At 37.4% G+C, this 23,340-nt stretch overlaps 1 protein-coding gene across 1 annotated transcript in view; it reads left to right on the forward strand.

Annotated features, from left to right (window-relative positions):
* The window catches only part of me1 (malic enzyme 1, NADP(+)-dependent, cytosolic), an 82,802-nt gene that overhangs the window by 57,547 nt on the left and 1,915 nt on the right, over window positions 1–23,340 (forward strand). Inside the window, exons 6-12 of the mRNA XM_051866048.1 lie at window positions 6,496–6,599; window positions 16,555–16,664; window positions 17,635–17,732; window positions 18,073–18,186; window positions 19,268–19,373; window positions 19,463–19,605; window positions 19,726–19,899. Of these exons, the coding sequence (XP_051722008.1) occupies window positions 6,496–6,599; window positions 16,555–16,664; window positions 17,635–17,732; window positions 18,073–18,186; window positions 19,268–19,373; window positions 19,463–19,605; window positions 19,726–19,899 (849 nt within the window). The remainder of the gene's footprint in view (window positions 1–6,495; window positions 6,600–16,554; window positions 16,665–17,634; window positions 17,733–18,072; window positions 18,187–19,267; window positions 19,374–19,462; window positions 19,606–19,725; window positions 19,900–23,340) is intronic.

Genomic DNA, 23,340 nt, shown 5'->3' on the forward strand with positions numbered 1-23,340 from the left:
AAGAACGCTGTCTGTGGTCTGGCTGCTAGAGAAAGTTCAAGATGTGCAAATAACATGGAGGGGCTTTGCGCAGGCTTTTTATGAAGAGCTTAAGTGCGCTAATTGTTCATGTCAGCAAACTGGATTTCCTGTCGGCTACTATTTGTGCCTCGTAATTGCAGTCGTTATTTGCACCCCAGTGAAAATATATACACTATTACATTTAGGAGTTTGCACATATTATTTTTGTGTAGCATTTAGATTATATACTGAAATATATAATACTAAAATATAAAAAATAATATGTGTATTTATACTAATAAATTTTAACAATTGAAAATATTTAAACATAAATTTTTAACTGAATTTCAATTTTCACTTGACCATAATGGTCTACTCTTTCTTATTTCTACGCATCACAAACGGAAAGACATAAATGGTGTCGCCGGCCAACATCTGTTAAAGAGCAAATATTTAAATTGTCGTTGTCATTAAGTATGAGTTAAAAATAAACATAGCCTACTAAAAAATAAAAATGACAGACAATGAATAACAAAGCTTTGAAAATTGTTTCGAATCAATTAACGTACATTTCATATGTAGGCTACATTGTACATTTCACATTTTTATTTGAGACAAATATTAAACTAGAGGCTAAAGTTTGTGACCAAACTATCATGTTGGTTTGACATGCCTGAACCTCGAGCCAAGACTCGAACTTAGATCACCTGAAGTACAGCTGTGAAATATATAGTAGTGCTGCCCACAAGGCTATGGTCTTGTCTTGTTTACACTCTCATGCAAATCCTAATTCATGTAGCCTATTTGAAAACTACACTAGCACTCTTAATACTTCCATGCAAATGTGTAGCATATATAATTCACACTTCTATAGTTTTTTTTTATTTTATTACAAGGAGAAAATAACATAATGCATATTTAAGATTTTTTTTTTTAAATACAGGTATTAGTACTGCAATATAAAGCACAGTCCATGGAAAAGTAAACACAATTTTGACATTTACTGTTCTGTTTGAATTTGTTCTGAACAGCAAATGTTTACAGTGGCGTTTGATTACTACATTTGGTTATATGAATGTGATTTTTTTTTTTTATCTTTTTGATTAGTATTTTTTTTTAAAAATGTGGTAATCTCCACATGGCATGGTTGACTGCTACTTGCGAAAATGAGCTGTGATACATCCACTCCATAATGTGAAAATCTATGGTTATAGCGCCACTTAACGGTCAAGAGAAGAAATGCGTATCCCGCTGCAACTGTGGTGGTACCCGTGGCAACAAAAATCGCATTCTGGTTGAGTACCATCTGTGTATAATTTTAAAATAGTATAAGAACAACACATTAGTAAAAGAAAAAGTATAACATTATTATTATTTATTATATTTAAATCTTATGAGGTTTTTGAGGAATATATATATATATACATACATATATATTTGTTTAATAATAAAATAGTATAAGAACAGTATAAGAATTAATTTTATCGCTGTGAAATCTTGTGAGAAGCGTTCACATTCGTCACAGAATTCTCTGTTAAACCACAGATATCAGATCAAACGGTGCCGCTGTGGACACTGTTTGATCTGATATGATATCTGATATTTGATCTGATATCTGTGGTTTAACAGAGAATTCTGCGACGAATTTAACCTAAATGCTTCTCACAAGATTTCACAGCGATGTTATCAATTCTGCAGTGAATTCAAGCAGTTTCTTCCCATCGCACGTCTAATCTGGAAACCATGAGAAACATTGTGACACTAACAGAAATAACTTGTGGCAGAAATGGTCTAATGCTTTGAAGTGCTTCACACAACTTTTCCCAGCACTTCAAAGCTTTAAATATTGCCCAGTTTGACTGTTATTTTTAATGTGATGTCCAAAACATTATTTGTTCATACTTCCTAGTTTGTCCCCATTTGTAAAACTAAAGGTTTCACGATGTAGGAAAGCAAACACTAATTTAGAAATAAAAAAGAATAAATTACCACTGTAGTAGATGCTGCAGAGGAGCACTTATTGGCTTATTAGCCATTTTCACACCCTAGTATATATTTTTAATATTAATAATAAAAAGAAAAGTTAATATTATCTGCATCTCAACTCAAGCTCAGTGCTTTTCTCTCAGCCCTCACAGCACTGCCAAATCAGGGGCTGGTGCCACCTTAGAACTTAAAGGGTTAGTTCACCCAAAATTGAAAATTCTGTCATTAATTACTCACCCCGTTCCACACCCGTAAGACCTTTGTTCATCTTCAAAACACAAATTAAGATATTTTTGATAAAATCCGATGGCTCAGTGAGACCTCCATTGCCAGCAAGATAATTAACACTTTCAGATGCCCAGAAAGCTACTAAAACGTATTTAAAACAGTTCATGTGAGTACAGTGGTTCAACCTTAATGTTATTAAGCGACGAGAATACTTTTTCGTGCGCCGCAAAAAAAAAAGCCGCCGCAAATTCATTCATTTTAGGCCGCAAAAATCTGAAAAAAATCCCGCGAAATCCTGGAAGGACTGAAGAATGCTGGGTTCTAAACAGCCCAAGTTGGGTTAAAAATGGACAAACCCAGCGATTGGGTTCTTTTAACCCAACTATTGTTTAAAAATTACTATATGGCTGGCTTAATATGAACTCAAAATAGGTTGGAAATTAAAAATCAGACACATAATTACTAGAGGCAACAATAATAATCAAAAGGTGAACATTTATTAATAAGCAATTTAATAAATGTTAATTTCCAGCATACTTTGGGTTCATTTTAAGTCAGCAATACAGCAATTTTTAAACAGTTAAATAAAACTACCCAGCAGGTTGGGCAAACATTTAACCCAACTGCTGGGTTTGTCCATTTTCAACCCAACTTGGGTTGTTTTAATTTAAGTATTTAAATGTATTTTAAGTATTTAATTTATTTAAATTAATTTATTTATAGGATAGTATTATCATGATGTTATCAGGCAGGATCTGAAAATATCATGACCTGGGTTCAAATGTTACTGTAGCTGCTCTGTCTGACTAGTGCTAGTGTTGAGGACAGGTTCAGTAAATTTTGCAGCTGCATTGTGGATCCAGATTGTACATACACAAACAGCCAAAGCAGATTGCAATCAAACCCATGTAAACACTATCTGTGTAAACACCTCCTGTGAGTTTTGCTGAAGTATTGTGCCTTGTCTAAACAGTGCTGTATCATGGAAATTTCTGAGCTCCTGTATACACTGCAGACCTCCAGACAACAGATCATGATTGCTGATACCAAGTCTGTTAATGTGTCGGGTGGAAAAGAGAAATATGATCTCTGACGATGTCTCTTACACATCATCATTAAACTTCAGAGACTCCTTCTGCTGACTGACAGCAGGGATACTCTGTCTAAACTGCTATCACCTCATGTGACCTCATCCACACGCATACATTCACATATTGGAAGGAAACCAAATGATGTCATCGCAAAAACAAAGTGCTGTCTGTTTTGGTTGTGGGTGGCCTAGGGATCTCTCTCTCTCTCTCTGACTCTCATTTTCTCATTCTTCTCTGACTGTGGCTAACAGACCCTGACTGTTCCTGTGCCTTAATCTCACCTGAAAGACTACATACACTTACAGTTCACACACACAAAGCATGGTTCATCAAAACCCGGTATTAATCCCAAAGAGAAAAAGGCTTTCTCTCATCACCCTCTGACCAATCAGTACTTGTATTCACTTCTGAGTAGTTGTGCTGATCTAGGATCAGACTATGTCCTGATTCTGCCTGAATTATATCAGGTGGATTTGTTCCTTTTGAGCACTTCAAGCACTTCACTTTCTGTGAGAGCAGGCACATCTTGTTATTTTAGATGTTATCTGTCATTTTAAATATTATATTAGCTTGTAATCTAATGTGTTTGTTTTTCAGAAAAAAGAGCCTTATCTAACATCAACGATTGACATAATTCCTATATTTTGTGAATATATATTTTACCAGAATACATTCTGGTGTTTATCAAATGGGTAAGAAGATCAAGTGATTACTGATTGGAAATTTAATCTTTGTTGCTCCCGGAACTACATTTTCATCAAGTTGTCAGATTTTAGGTTAGACTTAGGGGTGGGGCTTTAATGGTATTCTTATTGAAGGGTTAGTTCACCCAAAAATAAAATTTCTGTCATTAATTGCTCACCCTCATGTCGTTCCAATCCCATAAGATATGATATTTCCAATGGAATCCGAGAGCTTTCTGATCTCCCTGTACACAGCAATGTCATAACAAATTTCAAGGCCCAGAAAGATAGTAAAGACATCATTAAAATAGTCCATGTGACTACAGTGGTTCAACCTTAATTTTATGAAGCAATGAGAATACTCTTTGTGTGCAAAAACAAACAAAAATAACGACTTTATTCAACAATTTCTTCCTACCTGCCGACGCTGTACATGTGAGCAGCATGACGCATGCATGTAATGCTGACGCAGGAGCCGGCCAATAATGAATCGCCGTTCTGATGTAAAAACCGGAAGTGCTGCACTGTGTTTACTATGTCAACAGCGTAGGAGACCGACAGGGAAGAGAAAAAATAAAGTCGTTGAATAAAGTCGTTATTTTTGTTTTGTTGGCAAAATCCAGGCCATGATGAATAATATAAACAGTTTTTGGTTTTGTCCTGGTGCAGTCTGCGATCATCCTATAAATGCAGTGTGGGAAGGGCTTATTTTGGCTCCGCCCCATTGATGGAATAGCTGGCAAAACATGTCACATCTGAGGAGGAGTGGCAGTTTGATGCTTGTTTTGGTTCCTGTGAGCTTTAGAGAAGCAACCTTTATATCGACAGCCTTGAGATTAAAAAACACATTCACAACAAACCAGACCCTCTGGAAGTATATCCCCTCCCACTGAGTGTGCACTTAGAAGCATTATGAACACACAATAAATTTGCCTGCAGTCACCGTCTCATATCTCAGACTGCACTCTCTGTTTCCTCTCCCACACTGATGAATTCACCTACCGCCAGAAACCAGACAGTCCTCCCTTTTAAGGGCACCTTTATGAGCGCAATTGCTGTGTAAAACTCTTAAGGAGAAATCCAAAGAAGTGCTGGAAGAAGAATGTCCCCTTAGATCAATTTCAGTCTTCCTGCATGTTTTTTTTTTAAGCCAGCATGCCAGTTCAGTTAAACAGAGTTTCTCATGGATCATGATATTGATCTTGCATTGTTTTACTGCACATATTCTTATTTTCTGTAGAACATGAAAAATGTATATCTTTTGAGAATGTAAAATTTATTAATGAAAATTTGTACAAAGTGTTACCAAGCAAATCAATGCTTTTATAGTGTCTAAGTTGTTATAGTCTAAAAAACCTTACGAACAACAACAGTATTGTTTATACTATTCAATGCGTGCTGTTGCTGTAAAGCCATTTTTATGAATTTAAGTTATCCATTAGAATTTTAAAAGAAATTTGAAGGAAGATGAAACCGAAGTAGCGACATATCTTTAAAGATTGGAAAAGTCTGCCATACTTTATGTCACCAGAGAAGTCTGTCATTCACTGGAAAATTGAGTTATGATATATTGGTTAAGAATTACAATGTCAAAAAAAAAGAAACATGGATGAATTTTTCACAATAAGATCAATAACTTGAAATGAAAATTCAAACAATTTTCGAACTGCATGTTGACTTTAAAGACTGTCTCGTAGAAATTTTAAAACTTCACAGGAGTTATTACTTTTTCAGTTCCACACAACTTTTTTCTTTTTCACTAGTCCTGTCAGATAAAAAATGCTTTAATACTGAGGACAGATCGTCAGAAATGATTTTGACTGAAATCTTGTGTGCCATGTGGGAATGAGTTCTGATGAAAGCACTTCCTCCTCACTGTGATCAAAACATGGAAAAAGTTCCAGACTTGTTGCCATACGATGTTAAGTATGCACCACACATCAGAACTGCTGAGTGTGATGCAGGTGCTCTGTTAATTCATTTTCTTTTCTGGATGACTGGCATGCTGACAGTGATGGGGCGCCCAGAATTTTTATTTGATGCTTGCTTGCGTTCTCTCTCTACTTCTTTTCTGTTTTTCCCATAGCGTTTGTGGCTCACAGTGTAATGTCTGCAGATCTGTACAAGAGCGACAGCTGCTAGACTTTCAAATTGAAAATGCAGTGTTTTTCTTTTTCTTCACATGTTGGCCTCTTTCTGTCTCTTTTTATGCTTTCATACATTTCTCTTTCTCTTGTTCTTGTTCTGTGTTTCCTTAAGCACACGCAGGCACAAATAACTGTGAGAGGTTTATCCAGCTGCGGGGTAACCAGATTACCATATGTAATCTAATGAAAGGGGAGCTGTATACATAATAAACATTCGCTTTTTTTGAGTTTTGATGGTACTAGTTAGAGTAATATAATAAATCATCATGTCATGCTATTGTTTCTACTTGATGCCTGGGATTATAAAAGTGTGGTTAAAAACCACTTTATTTCTCTCTTTTTCCCTTTTCCCTGTCACAGGAACTCCTTAAGGACCCTCTGTACATTGGTCTGAGGCATAAAAGAATACGTGGACAGGCCTATGATGAGCTGCTGGATGAGTTTATGAAGGCCATCACAGACAGGTATAGTAAATCCACTGTACCCTTCCCTCACAGCACACGCTTCCTTCCACAGGCAGCTGATAGAAATGCCTGGAGAGCATAGCTGAGCCATTGCGTTTCAGGAATGTGGGGTAAAGCGCATGCCTCTAGGTTTGCGGGCTCTGAGCGACGACTCCAGTGGCAGGGACCCCAACCAGATCGCTGACTGCACGCCTCATCTGTTCTCTCCCCACATATCCTGCTCTATATAGAGCCATGTGGTGATGTAATTCAGCCCATAACCAGCCCCCAATGGCTGGTTGATGGCTCAATGCGCTCCCTGATACTTAGAATGGTTCACGATCTTGTACCATTTTCTTTGATAGTCTTCAAGATGGCAGTTTGTGTTTTTTGAGTCATTATCATATTTTGTTTTATGTCATTTTCTTCTTTTGACAGCTAATGGGAGAGAGAATGTCCATGCATAAAACTCAGCTTTTGAATGTTTAGTTAATTATGGAGAATGAATGGAGAAGTCTTTATTAGTTGAATTTGTTAAAGCAAGCATTACTATTTAACTCTTTACTGTAGGATTTTGATTACAAATTTCAGTGTGTAGATGCACTAACTGTGCTACGAACATGAATATATTTATAATGCAAGTTGTCTAGGAGATAAGTGCTATTGTACTTTTGGGGGGATGCAAAAATTAGACTTGCATAAAAGGAGAGACACAAACAGTATCTAGGGACCAGAATATCATAGGGGTTTTAAGGTGGGCTCTTTTGATCTGAAACAGTAAACAACCACCTAAAACCCTCCAGAACAGCCTAGCAACCAACTAGCAATGCCACTGCGGCATGTTTTGCAATGGTTAACACCAATAATATTTACGGTCTCTCTGTTGCTTTAGGCTCTGGTGTGGCCTGGTTTGATGGAGGTTGTCATAAGAACGTAGTGCCACACATGACTATATTTAAAGGAGAACTCAAAAACCCCAGTGTCTGATTTCCCTCCAGCTGGCAGAATATAGCCATGATTCTATAATAACGGGGTGGACATGAAACTACAGGGAACAGCATCACTTTTCCCCAAAAGTGCAGAGTTGGTGGAAAATGAATGATTATAGGTTGCCGACTGAACAAATGATTACAGTCCTGGTGATTTTTAATAAACTCCTTTATAATTTTAAAATTCAGAGGCTTAATGCTTCAGAAAAATCTTGAAAAGGTTGCTGGATAAATGCTAAATTTACCAAACATTTACATTTAGCCCAAACAACTTACATTGCATTAAAGGGCCTTTTTTGGGCCATTAGTTTATATTTTTAATAGGAATCGAACCCATGACCAGTGTTGGGGAAAGTTACTTTTAAAAGTAATGCATTACAATATTGTGTTACTCCCTAAAAAAGTAACTAATTGCATTACTTAGTTACTTTTTGTGAAAAGGAATTTGTTACATTACTTTTGCGTTACTTTTTTCACCTGGGCTGGGCTTGCTTGTTTGCGTTTCTTTTTTAATAACAAAAAAAGTCTTTCAGCTGTGCTGTCATTCTGGATTAAAGAAGAATAGGATACAGTGGAAGGAAATCTAATCTAAAGTAATTTTTGCTTATTAGTATGGTTGAATTAGATCATTGAAGGTCAGGAGCAAAGACATTGGTGGTTTATAAAGTGAGATTAAATACATAAAGTATATTTGTGTAATTTAATATAGTTAATTATTACAGGTTTGCATAAAATTCTGAGATTGCATTTCACTGTTTTTATTAATTTTGAGGAATACTGAATGTTTTCGTGCAAGTGAGATGAGTAAATGCATGGTCACATTTAGTCTAGAACTACAATAACCATCATGTTTACACAGCGCACACAACACCTCTGCACTTTATTTCTCTCAACATGGGGACAGGAGAGCTGTCAGTCAGTACATGTGAAAAAGTAACTTGTGTTACTTATTTGAAAAAGTAACTTAGATATTTTGTTGTAAATTGAAAAAAGTAATGCATTACTTTACTAGTTACTTGAAAAGTAATCTGATTAAATAACTCAAGTTACTTGTAATGAGTTACCCCCAATACTGACCATGACTTTGCCGTTGCTAGCATTATTTTCTACTCTTTGAGTGACATGAACAGTTAAATGCACTGTATATATTTTCAGACCATAAGTTGAAACGGGGGATATCACACACAGTTTCTGCCAATCTCATGTTAAACTTAAGTACCTATAGAGTAGTATAGCATCCTTCATATCACTGAAAAGTCTTTAGTTTTATTATATTTATAAAAGATACATACGCTGTACCGAGTCTTTCCGAAAACAGCCGAGTGCCTGGAGGCGTGTCTTGTGAGCGGAGATAGAGTGACAAGCTGTCACAAGCATGCGCAGCTTTTGCGTAGCGATCGTCTGCAAGCTATCAATGGTCAGCTAAATTTAAATACACCACACAATACACACAATACACCATCGCATTATCCATGGATAACTTTTGAATCACTATAATGAATATAGCGTATAGTGAATGATGAATAATGAATTTATGAATTCACTACGTTCGTATTGTTTAAATTATATGCACTTAGGTGCCTATTGCCAACAAAACAGACATTTGAAGCAGTTTTACTCACCACCTGCGGTTCCGACTCATGACCGGGATTATTACCGCTGTGACCGCTCCATCTTTCAGTTTCAAACTATCTGTAAATCCAGCGTAGAACTGGGCCTTATTTATGAAACCATAAGCGCCGATCCTGAGGGCTTGAGCAGCCACGGAAAAACACAAGATATTCTCCATTCATTTTAAACTATCAGTTTCTATGGTTATTTTAATAACAAATATCGAGAGCGCATCAATGTAATGCGTGAGCACAAATCTCTCAGCTCCACTGGGTTCTTTGGAAAGCAAGGTTATCTTTCCCTCACAACCAAAAATACATATCTTTGGTGACATTGTTGATTTTGTGGTCTAAAAACAGAGTGACAAATCTTTCTCGAGCAAGTCCTGTGCAGCGCTGCTGATGACTTCCGTAAAGCCGAACGAAGCATGTTGATGGGCGTTCTCTTGCTCTCTCACTCTGGTCGACGTGTGCACACGCTCTTCCAGGAGAAGTGCCCGTACAAGGAATTCCGACCCCATTGACGTCACACAGGCCCATACTCGAAAAAAAGACCCTGAAGTTTGTGAGGATTTAAAAGAGTATACTCCGTCATACGTCCAACTCGTGTTTTGAAACTTTGGCCATGTTTAGCATGAGAATCCAACTCTTTAACAGTGTAAATAAGTCAGAATGCGTGAAATAGCATTATACCCCCCCTTTAACAGCCTGCAGGTGCTCTGTTTCACATCCAGCCTTTTTGTGTGAGTGATGAAGAATAATGACACCAAACCCCATCAGGCCACTTTTCTGTACCACAATGGCTTTAACAAGAGGAACTAAAACAGATAGTGGGCGAGATGCCCTTTGAGGTCTTTATTTTGTTTAAAGAGTGTACAACACCATATAAAGAAATACACCCTAGAAAAAAAAGCAGCGTTTTAGGCGGTAAATGCTGGGAGCATTTTTGCGGGGGGTTGTTATGGTTCTTTTATGATGTAGTTAATTCAAGAATAGACTCTTTTTCTTTCTTTTTTTTGCTTCTCAGGCTTCGTGTTGTTGTGCTGAAGTAGTTTGTGGGGGGTTGACTTTGTTTTCTGTCTGCTCCCAGAACAGACTGAAAAGTATCTGTCTTCTTTAGCCCCTCTGTGTGCACAATTCCCATGTCAAATTATTTCATTAGAGCTTGTTGCTTTTCACAGAGCTGTAGTGGTGACGGTGTTCCAGCTATCGCTATGGTAACATGGGCCATCTTAAGGCAACGTTACGGAGCCATGCTAGGAAAAGAGATGGAGGGGAATGTCACTTGATTTTTCCCTGCAGATGGGAATAGAGGAATGGGAATTTAAGGAGTGTTTTAATAGAAAGAGCAGCCTGTGAAGCTCCATGGGTCCCGTGGGAGCCGGTGTGTGATGGAGAGGCGCACCAAATTCAGAGCTGCGTGCTCAGCAAGAGTGAATGTATTGCTTGTCCCACTTAACCCTGACCTGACAATGATAACCCCATGTAGGACCTTCCTAACACATTGCGTTTAAGAAGTTTAGGTGTAACAGCACAGTAACAGCTTGGAAAGTTTTGTTTTTAAAAATGTCTTTCAATTATATTCTGATGTCAAACTATAGGTTTTTTATGTTGCGAAATAATTTCTTAATGTCTGTTTGGTTTCCAGTAAAAAATATATAAACATTCTAGAAGTGATATATTTACATAAAGTGTATATAACTTACCTAATTTTGGTTAGTTTATGCTTGAAACAATTCTAAAAAAAAATTTACGCAAGCAATAAAGTACTGTGCTGCATCGTGAATAAGTCACGGGTGAAGGACGTTGTTGCCTGCAACCCCTTCAGCCGTGACTTATTCAAGATACAGCACTAGCCTCGAGTACCTTATTGCTTTTATAAAACGGTTACCACACAATATAAATATTAAAGCCAAAAATATGTATCAATGCAACTTTCATGAAGTAAAATCTCTAAAAGCCTTCCTTCCGCCGGAAAAAATAGTCCCTGACCGTGAACAGCAACAGAAGTTACATTAATACGCCATTAGATGGCGGCAAAGACTGTCTTTTTGAGTGTGTCAGTTAGTAGCAAAGACTTCTGCATTGAAAAGACTGAACTGTTGTGAACACGGAACAAGACGCAACTGACAAATGCTTTGACTAGCGCTGTCAGTTATGGGAAAACCCCTTAACTGTTAAAAGGACAAGATAATACAATCGGACATTTAAACTGATTTTTTATTATGAACATAGGACTGATCTGAAGGAAAATGCTAAATCTGAATGCAGGTATTAATAAACTCGCTCAATCGATCTCTTTCTCACAATACTCTTCTACGTAATACAATAAACTTCAATGAGCAATATAAACTGAGAACAAACAGTTTACGTTGCTAAGAGTGGTTGCTAAGGGTGTTGTGTAGTGATACACAGAACCGTTCGGTGAAGCGGTCATAGCCGTGTTTTATTGTGAATAAAACACAGCTATTGACCAATCAGAATCATGGACAGGAACTAACAGTTTTATAATATAGAATAATGCATTACTGTTCAAAAGTTTGTGGTCAACTCGTATTTTTTAAAGAAATTATTTTATTTATCAAGGATGCAAACTGATTAAAAGTGACAGTAAATGCATTTACGATGTAAATTTTTGTTTGTTTCAAATTAATGCTGTTCTTTTGAACTTTATTTTCATCAAGAAGAAAATGTATTATGGTTTTCTCAAAAATATAAAGCAGTTTTCAACTGATAATTAGAAATATTTTTTTGAGCACCAAATGAGCATTTTAGAATGATTTCTGAAGATCATTTGAAGATTGGAGTAATGGCTAAAAATTCAGGACTGAATTACATTTTTAAAGTATATTAAAATAGAAAACAGTTACTTTAAGTTGTAATCAAATTTTACAATATTACTGTTTTTGATCAAGTAAATGTAGCCAAGCAGACTTCTTTCAAAAACATTAAAAAATGTATATGAAAATGAAATGCAAATGAGGTACTGCACATTTAAAAGACACATTATTAGCCCCATATATGGTTATTGTGGTGAATAAACACTCTTTCACTAACTGGGATTTATAAAGTATATGTAAAGTGAACTTTTTACCATTTGTACATACACATACTTACAGTAGCATGAAATCTATGCAAAATTTTATACACGAGGTCCTGGGTGTTAGTTTGAGATATTCACCCTCAGCATATGAAGAAGATGTGGATATAGTATATCAGTTTGGCTTTAAACCTGATAATGTGTGCAAACCTGTGTAGAATGCTACTGCAGAAAATGTGTTTATACTGTGTGCGTGCACATATTTAAAACTTTGGTTGAACAGCTGTGTTTGGACGACATTCTTACCATGACCTTTAATACAGAGGCCCATGGGCTGCGCGGTAGGCATACGGGGAAAAGATAATCTTTGAAAGCGTGTCAGCTCCACCAGAATCCTTAGACCCAATCTCAGTAAACGTTCTGAGCGTGTGTGGCCAGCATCGGCCCAGCAGGATTACAGTAAACCTAAACCTAGTGGCTGTTTTCTCCACTCTCTTTTCTCCACTCTGTTGTTATGTCTGAGCAAACCACTTTATGAAAAATGCTTAATTCCCAACAGTCATGTTGTGTTCCTGTTAGTGTACAAATACTGAAGTGTCGCAGTGAGATTTGGCTGGTTAGTGTCAAATCTCAGTGCTTTATCAAAAGAAAATTTGTCCTGCACTTTTGTCTGGCACAAATAATTTACCTCAGAAAGAAACAAGTAATAAATCAACAGTGTATGAAACAAGAAGGCACAAAGGGCCTTGGTGTAATGTGTTAGTGATGGTGTGGAGATGGTGGAGATGGGTTTAACAGTCTCTCATGGGCTTCAAGCTCATTTACTGCATTCCACTTTAGGAGTGATGGAGCCCAGCTTCCGTCTTAAGATCACTTAGACAGAGACTGAAGTGTATTATGGTTTGTATAGAATTTGTTGGCTACAGTCTCCAGCTTCCATATGCCTGAAAAATAGATTTGGGAATTGTGAGACGTGAATGGTACAGTTTTGAGTCTGTTTCTATGTGATAAATAAATGAATTCTCAAAATGTTCAGGTGTTGATCTGAGGATATAGTCATCCTTCTATGCAAGTTTACACTTGTCGCATGTGTGTATTAAAGGGATAGTTCACCCAAAAATTTAAATTCTCACCGTCATGTTTTTTCAAACCTGTTGAGTTTTGTTCTTCTGTGGAACACAAAAGAAGATATTTTGAAGAATGTTGGTAACCAGAAAGTTAACGGTAGCCATTGACTTCCATAGTATTTTTGTCCTACTATGTAAGGCAATGGCTTCTGTTTGTGCCATTTTCCAAAGCACCAAAAGGTCAAAAGAAGTGCGGTAACCAGAAGGCTTGTGAAGAGATTATTTCTAAAAGTTACTATTCCAGCATAGAAAGTTTTCTCATTCACAGTTGCTGATCTGCTGACTGAGAGAACTCTTAGGATAGAACTAAACTTTAAAGCAAGTAGCCTGTTTGCAAAATGAGATTTTTTTTTCATGCTTTTTCTCTTTCTAAAAACATAGCACAGCTGTCCCAGAGCACTGAGTTGATTTAATATTGGCTCCTCTCAACACCCCAGTGCATTCTGCTCCTGTCTGGAGGTAAAAGCAGATGAAGAGAGACAGATCCTGTAGCTCTCAGTGTGCTTGGGTGTGTCTATCATTGTCTGGCCTGATTTTTGGTAGAGTGGACCAGTGGAGTTGATTCTCGGCCAGCTCTTTGTTTGAGTTTTACAACAGATGCAGAGGTGCATTATGGATCTGATTGAATGAGGCGCCAGAAAAAGACAACAAGCTTTGGTGAGAATGAGAGCACAATGCACCGAATGAGCGCTTTGTTTTGTCGGTTAGTTGTTTCTGCCTCTTTCCGTCTCTCTCTCATGCACATTTACCCAAAATAAACAACTGTGGCAGCCATACTTAACTCTGTATTACCTCAAATATTAAATAGTATTAAGTTAGCAAAGATTTTCTTGTTCTAATGACAATCTTAATGTCTTTTACGACCACTGTTGAGCTAGATCAGAAGGTTATGATCTCATTTTTCATCTTCATCCTCAGATGATTCTGTACACAGATCAGAGAGCATGTTGAGATTATGACTCACTTTCTCTACGTCCTATTTATATCTGCCAAAGTTCTCCAAATCCATGAGCAATTACTCTGTCAGTCTCTCTTGACTGCTTTCCTGCCTCTTCCTGCAGAGTTTAGACTGCAGTTTGATTAGAAAGACCGATCTGGGGACGTGTCTCAGAACAGAGGTTTCTTGAAAACTTGAAAAATTTTTGAACTCGTTAAACCTTGTTTACCTAGAGTGCTTTGGTGCTGGAAAGTCTCTGGAGACAATGAAAACTTTATAGCGTTTTTCTGTTTTTGCAGCATGTCTGACCACACAATACTGACCATAGTGTATCACATAAAGGATTAGTTCACAAATAATGAAATTTCTCTGCATTTACTCTCATGTTTTTCTGAACCTATATGAGTTTTAATTAAATTTTTGAAGAATACCATGGACACTCTTCTCCACATAATGAAATTGAGTGACAAAATGACATTTTAGTATCATAAAAAATGTTTTATATGCTTTATTCCAAGCCTTCTGAAGTCTTACAATGGCTTTGTGTGAGATGTAATCACATACATTTTTGACATCCGCCAGCTCTTCTTTGTGGATTCATGAGAGAAGTAGTAATGGCCGATTTGTCAATCATTCTTAAGAGTCAAATACTTTCAGTTAATCAACTGATCTAGTTTACAAAACCACTCAGACATGCATCCGAAAGCATTGTTAGCCAGATGTGTGTTAATTTCTGTCGTTTGCAACATAGTTCAACAATATTTTTTTTTTCAAAACCATAGTTCCAAAGAACATCTGCAAACAGCGTCACAAAAAGTTGTGTGGTTGAACCTACAGCTCTCAACCTGTGGTTAGAAGCATAGTTTCTACTTAGTATGACATGGACTTGAATAGATCATGTTCTTGTGCAAAATGAGCAAGCTAACATGCAGTACAATCTATATCTGTCATTTCATATATCTACAAATTTCATTCTACATCTTGTAGTTTGTCAAGAGAATGAAAGCCCTGTTTTTGAAGAGTGTGCATGTGCGAATGAACTCTATAATGCAAGAGGGAACCGTGACTGAATCAAACATCTGTAAATAAAGCAAAACCACGGAACAAAAATAGTGAAGTAACCATCAGGTGCCATGTTTGTTGCTTACAGCAATAATCTGACATTAATTTGATCTCAAACAGATCAATTAACAATTCTAGTCATTAATGACAGTTTTATTGCTGAAGCAACATGATTTGAACGATGGATGTGCAAAAGAGTTACTGCTTTCGGAAAATAGTCATGACTAAATTTGGAATACAATGCAGATGTTATATGGATACTTTTATGTTGTTTTTTTGTCATTTTGTCTTTTCTATTCTTGATGTTGTTGACAGAAATAGAGAAACGGATGAATGCTTCAAGAGACAACTGTCATTTCTGAATACAGTGAGCAAATCCCTGTGTGTGTTTGAATGATATGTATCCACAGCTCTAGGCAGAAATGCAGATCTCTCTTGTCGCATTAGGTTGAGTGACAGACTGGATTTCTGCAGTGCAGTATTTACTCATCCTGTTTCCAATGTTTGGGGGTCTGAGACCTAATATTGCATCAAAATCTGATGAAGATCTCTGCTCTCTATTTTACATTGGGGAATCAGTTGGTTGTTCTATACTATTCTTCCATTTGTTCTGCTGACTGGATGTTTCAACAGGAGAAACCACTGAATTACCGCTGTAGTCCATTCAAAAGTCCATTTTATTTTTTCCTCAGAGTTGCTGTTCTAAAGAGAGACACGATTGTGGGCATCCAGTTCATTGGCTATTGATTTTGAATAGTCATGTTGGTATGTTTTTCTTTGTAGTATTTCATTGGGAGAATTAGAGGCCACGGTATTAGCACATCATTTGCTAACTGATCATGCAAGGGTTGTTTTCTTTTCTGACTATTGAGAGTTGTGTTTGGCTGTAGAAACACCTACGAAGAAACAATAACAGTCTCAGTCCCACACTGAGAAGGAAAAAAACCCTTTAGGATTGAACCACCCCATGTATGATGGGCTTGAGGAGCAGTTGGATGGCCCCCTCTACAGGCTGAAGTGGAGTGCATTAGCAAGCCACTTTATATGAAATGATAAAGGGTTATTTAAATTTTTAGACTAGCCTGTGAAGATTTGGATCATTTTAATTTCCATTTTGTAAGGATTCTTTGTATATACCTTTGATGTTATCTTTCATTTTGTTGAGTTTCTTTAGTTCTAAAGAAATATATTGATGTTTCTGTTATGCACAGATATGGGGTGAACTGCCTTATCCAGTTTGAGGATTTTGCCAACACCAACGCCTTCCGTCTATTGAGTAAATACCGCAACAAGTACCTCACGTTCAATGACGACATCCAAGGTATGGGCACTAAAAGAGATTTTAGTCACACACTTGTTTTTAGTCTCTCTTAAGCTGATTCCCAGTCTGTATTGCAGTCCATTTGAGCAAATGCTGGAATCAATGATTGTAAGTTATTCATTCAGACCACATCTCTCACTCTGATTTTCCTTCCTACCGTTGCTTAAACCCCTCTTGTATTTATGGTTCAATAGCAAGACTGTGTTTATCTTGAGTCTATTTTCTACCATCCACCTCTCCCACTCTATCCTTTTTTTACATTATCATTGCAGACACATTCCAATCAGCAACTTCAACACAATCTTATTGTTTGACATTGAGTTTCAATCAAACGTTTGGATGGTTCGTGTTCAGTTAATCTCACCGTTCACAGAGTTAACCATATGTGTCCACCAGAGTGGAGCGAGCGAGCAAAGATGATCGGTCGTTTTCAATTTATTCTAAATGGGAGCTGTTGATATTGGAGTTTCTTGTGATGTCAGTGCTGATTTTATATTTCAAATACAGTTTGCACATTTTCGATGTTTAGGCCAGTGGTTCTCAACCATTTTCACTCAAAGGTCCCCCATTGTCCAACATAACGATATAAATGGACCATTCAAAAATTAAGTTTACAATTCTCCAACTGTTATCATGCATATATGTAAATTATTTTATTAACCGTGTATTGAAAGCAAGCTAGACTTCACTGAAGATAGCCACACTGTACATTTAACAGACTCATCCCCAAATCAGCAGATCTCTAGCATTTTAAGTGGATTTCTTCTTCGACAGGTTGAGAATCTATAAACAGCTGCTTATCTCACTCCTTTGACAATTCCTCCAGAAATTCAGCCCTATATACTGTAAACTCCACCTTGATGTCTAGAATTAATGAGCTTCCAGCCTCGGCTCCTTTTGTGCAGTTTTTCTGCTTACCACAGAGATTAGATAATCTCAGTAAAAGATATTTGTGTTTCCTGTCCCATAGGTACTGCTGCTGTGGCTGTGGCGGGACTGCTGGCTGCCCTTCGCATTACCAAGAGCAAAATGTGCAACCATACCATTGTGTTTCAAGGTGCTGGGGAGGTGCGTGTGTCGGCTACACAGATCCGCATATTACAGTTTTAAATGCCAGTTGTTTCAGTATTTCGATGGTGGTCAACCCCGTATTAAGTAAACAACAGCACTAACAACACAGTGATGCACGGACACAAATATTCCACGGTTCATCCTGTCTGTCAGTAAAACTATTTAAAAATGAATGAAATGATTCTCATGTTCTTTTAAGATGTATGGAATGGATTCATTATGGATTCAAGCTGTGGGATTTTTATTGAATTATTATGAGGTTGACAGAGTTGGTCTCTTTAGTTGTGTATGTGAAATGTAAATCTATTAATTTTTAATGGCATTTTTATGTTTTCAGGCCGCAATGGGCATAGCTGAGCTGATCATTATGGCGATGGAGAAGGAGGGGCTTCCTCATGAGCAGTGTATAAAGAAAATCTGGATGGTGGACTCTAAAGGACTTATCGTTAAGGTGAGGTCATCATTAATGACAAGTTATATTTATATCAGTGTTGACATTCAAACACACCATGTGGTTTGTATTGGAATTGACACTCTTCTCATTCAATCATGTTTATTGATTGTCAGTGAACATTACGGTAGGTCTTCATTAGAATTTGTTTTAAAACTGGTAAGAATTCAAAAGATGTTTTTGTTATTTTATGCTTAACAGATCATTTGGCCATGTTAGATTAATAAAGACAAAGAGGTCAGGGAGGTTGTGACGATGATACTTTCATCCAGGTGACCTGTTTTACACCAGTTGCTGTCCACCTCCCTGGAACTCCTTGGAGTAAGAATCTTGCTCAAGGGCAGGATGGTGGTGATGGAGGAGCTCAGCAATCTCAGCAATTTTCTCATGTCTTGCTCCTTTCCGCTTCTCTGTAGCCTGGGGCTGTATCCTCAACACTTTACTTAATGGCTCAGATCCTGTACGGGAAGGCTGTCACCATTCGGATTAGATGCCTCTTTTTATTTATTTAAATGAACATCAGTGTGTCCCTTTTTTTAAGTGCTTCGGACACCTAAAAATGTGAATTTCATCCTATTAGATAATAAAATATCAAACCAAATGCCATGTGCTAGACCTTTTGATACTGGACCTTTTGTCAGTGCTAATTTAACACTTTTCTGAGCCTTTGCTGTGATTTTTTTTTATTAGTAGCTGTGTGAAGTCAGTTCCTCTCACTAAGGTGTAGTTCATCACATGAAATATGGATGAGGTCCACTAACATTTGACAACCAAAAACAGTATATATATTGCCTCATCATTTAAAACCTAATTAACTATGGTTTCTTTCATTAAAATTAATGGCAGATTTTATTATACTTTATCTATGCAATGACATTTATACTAATTTAAAGTGTGACATTTTTAAGTGTGTATATTTCAGTTTTTATTGCCCATCTGGCAGATTATACACTCTTTTTGTTCTCTTTGTTGAATCTGTGTTCGTTATGCGGTGAGATGTGCTATTGTGTGTTCCTGATATGCTTTAATGTTCTCTACGTCTTTTTATCTGTCAATTGTCATCTCTCTGTCCCCCATTAAGGGAAGGGATCACCTCACCCACGAGAAAGAGAGGTTTGCACATGAGCATGCACAAATGAAGAAGCTTGAGGATGTTGTGAAGGAGCTGAAACCCACTGCTTTAATTGGTATACATGTGCTGTATAAACAAATAACTGTTGTCCCAGCAGGCCCTAGGATAACAATTGTACTCAAATAGTTCTCATCATCTTCACAGGGGTGGCAGCTATCGCTGGTGCTTTCACTGAGAAGATAATCAAGGCTATGGCATCCTTCAATAAGAGACCTATCATCTTCGCTCTAAGCAACCCTACCAGCAAGGCGGAGTGCACTGCTGAGCAGTGCTACACACTCACTGAGGTGCTTTTGAGGAGGAGTCGCATTTGTGAACATTTATGTGAGAGAGTGAAACGTTTGTTTTCATTTTTGCTTCTTTTCTTTTCTTTTTTTTTTGTTTTTTGTTTTTGTTTTATATTGCAGGGAAGGGGAATATTTGCAAGCGGGAGTCCCTTTGATCCGGTAACCCTTCCCGATGGCCGGAAGTTTTACCCCGGTCAGGGCAACAACTCTTATGTGTTCCCTGGAGTGGGGCTGGGGGTCACCGCTTGTGCGATGAGACACATCCCTGAGGATATTTTCCTCGTTACAGCTGAGGTGATCGAATCTCGCTTGCTCTTTTACGTCTACCTAAATCTGTCTTTACAAAGTTTCTGGATACTTTCTCTCAAATTTTTCATCTCTAATTTAATCTTTTAATTTCAGTCTGTTGCCTCCATCTTTCACTCGCTCTTTCTTAGGGCTGGGTGTTAATACACAGTTCCTGATTCGATTTAATACAGATTTACTAAAATTATACAATGAAGCTCTAACTGCAAAAATAATCATTTAAAAAAATAACAACAGGGCTCAAACTCTGATTTTGTTTGTTTAAAACAATTAAATAGTATGTACCTTTCACTAAATATGGGTAAAAACCATAGTCACACAAAATGGGACCAGCCAGATTACGTGATTTTTAACACGTTTGAAACAAATTCATCTATGTACAAAATAAGATTTTTTTTTTTTTTTTTGTTATTTTTTTCCATATGTCTAGTGATGGGAAAAGGCTTACATGCCCTGAAATTTTGGATGTACATAAATTTGACACAATTTTTCTAAGCGTAGGGCATTAGGGGTCAAACTTTTGTTTTGTTCTCTCATAATGGAGGCTTTTTTCTGTAGTTTTTCATCATTATTGTCTCATTGATACAGCAATATATATTTAGTAAATGAATCATATTAAAATTGTTAGATTATATTTAAAATATGATTAAATATGAATATTTATTACAGTATTTAAATGGTAAAATAGTGAAATTTTCTTACTTTTCCTGACTGTATCCTTACTGGTTGAAATATATTATTTTCCAAACACATTTATGTTGAATTGTTTTGTGAATTTAAAACTTCCACTTAATATAGCCAGAGAAACTGGAATGGCATTAAAAAGGAAAGAAAAGAAACTGTTTAAAAAAAAAAAAAAAAGTGACATTTTGCAACCCTAAACTTTTCACATAATACCCCAATGCAAATTTTTGCCTAAACAAAAATGGATTTTATAACTAATTGCATCCAAAAGACATATTTAAGGGTAAAAAAAAAAAAAAAATATATATATATATATATATATATATATATACACAGTGGGTACGGAAAATATTCAGACCCCCTTAAATTTTTCACTCTTTGTTATATTGCAGCCATTTGCTAAAATCATTTAAGTTAATTTTTTTTCCTCATTAACGTACACACAGCACCCCATATTGACAGAAAAACACAGAATTGTTGACATTTTTGCAGATTTATTAAAAAAGAAAAACTGAAATATCACATGGTCCTAAGTATTCAGACCCTTTGCTCAGTATTTAGTAGAAGCACCCTTTTGATCTAATACAGCCATGAGTCTTTTTGGGAAAGATGCAACAAGTTTTTTTCACACCTGGATTTGGGAATCCTCTGCCATTCCTCCTTGCAGATCCTCTCCAGTTCTGTCAGGTTGGATGGTAAACGTTGGTGGACAGCCATTTTTAGGTCTCTCCAGAGATGCTCAATTGGGTTTAAGTCAGGGCTCTGGCTGGGCCATTCAAGAACAGTCACGGAGTTGTTGTGAAGCCACTCCTTCGTCATTTTAGCTGTGTGCTTAGGGTCATTGTCTTGCTGGAAGGTAAACCTTCGGCCCAGTCTGAGGTCCTGAGCACTCTGGAGAAGGTTTTCGTCCAGGATATCCTTGTACTTGGCCACATTCATCTTTCCCTCGATTGCAACCAGTCGTCCTGTCCCTGCAGCTGAAAAACACCCCCACAGCATGATGCTGCCACCACCATGCTTCACTGTTGGGACTGTATTGGACAGGTGATGAGCAGTGCCATACCGCTTAGAATTAAAGCCAAAAAGTTCTATCTTGGTCTCATCAGACCAGAGAATCTTATTTCTCACCATCTTGGTGTCCTTCAGGTGTTTTTTCATGTGTCTTGCACTGAGGAGAGGCTTCCGTTGGGCCACTCTGCCATAAAGCCCCGACTGGTGGAGGGCTGACTTTCTACAACTTTCTCCCATCTCCCGACTGCATCTCTGGAGCTCAGTCACAGTGATCTTTGGGTTCTTCTTTACCTCTCTCACCAAGGCTCTTCTCCCCCGATAGCTCAGTTTGGCCGGACGGCCAGCTCTAGGAAGGGTTCTGGTCATCCCAAACATTTTCCATTTAAGAATTATGGAAGCCACTGTGCTCTTAGGAACCTTAAGTGCAGCAGAAATTTTTTTTGTAACCTTGGCCAGATCTGTGCCTTGCCACAAATCTGTCTCTGAGCTCTTCAGGCAGTTCCTTTGACCTCATGATTCTCATTTGCTCTGACATGCACTGTGAGCTTAAGGTCTTATATAGACAGGTGTGTGGCTTTCCTAATCAAGTCCAATCAGTATAATCAAACACAGCTGGACTCAAATGAAGGTGTAGAACCATCTCAAGGATGATCAGAAGAAATGGACAGCACCTGAGTTAAATATATGAGTGTCACAGCAAAGGGTCTGAATACTTAGGACCATGTGATATTTCAGTTTTTCTTTTTTAATAAATCTGCAAAAATGTCAACAATTCTGTGTTTTTCTGTCAATATGGGGTGCTGTGTGTACATTAATGAGGAAAAAAATTAACTTAAATGATTTTAGCAAATGGCTGCAATATAACAAAGAGTGAAAAATTTAAGGGGCTCTGAATACTTTCCGTACCCACTGTATATATATATATCATGAATATCAATGCTTGGGTCTCTGAGGGTTTTAAGAAATAAAATAATAACACAACCAATGTAGTGTGCATATGTGCATAATCAGAAAATCACTATTTTTCTCAGCCCTACTTTTTCAGTCTCTCTGTATTAACATGCTTGTAATAAACCAATCCCATTTCAATATGCAGCGCCTTCCATTTTATCACTGTAAGCGATGTCATGTATTTTGCTGAACGTATCTATCAAGCTGTCATCTGTGCTTCACCTGATATCAGCCAGACAGTGTTTTAGTCAGGTACTGCGAATGGTTGCGTCAGATGGTATAAACAAGAGAGCTTTTTATGAATGTCAATGAACCACTGCCCTGTTATGCTGGAAACAAACCATTGCAGCATAAAAAGTTTAGCCAAGGCCATACGAGCTCACATGTTATATATGTCACTTTAGAGCAGCTCAGAGTGGAATGATGTACTCGGAGCGTGAGAGGGATCACTTCTCTTGCAGTCTGTGGACAACTCCAGAGAAGCTGCATTGTGGATGTCTGAACTTCAAACAGCATTGGGCAGCAGGAGGGGGAATGCTTAATATCTCTATCCCCCCTGGTCGTACTAGGCTATTGTATATTTCAGTAAGGTAGGGTTCTGAGCTATCGATTCTCAAGAAGGTCTATAATCACTTACTGCAGCAACCCAATGTGACCTGAATGGCACATTGGTACACAAAACAAACCAAATGAGGGAAATAGAGACAGGAAATTGATGCAAATAACGCAACCAGAACAATGAGCAACTGCAGCTGATGGTAGCTGGAGAATTTTGTTGTCTTT

This window comes from Ctenopharyngodon idella, chromosome 16 (assembly GCF_019924925.1).
Source record: "Ctenopharyngodon idella isolate HZGC_01 chromosome 16, HZGC01, whole genome shotgun sequence".
Taxonomy (NCBI): domain Eukaryota; kingdom Metazoa; phylum Chordata; class Actinopteri; order Cypriniformes; family Xenocyprididae; genus Ctenopharyngodon; species Ctenopharyngodon idella.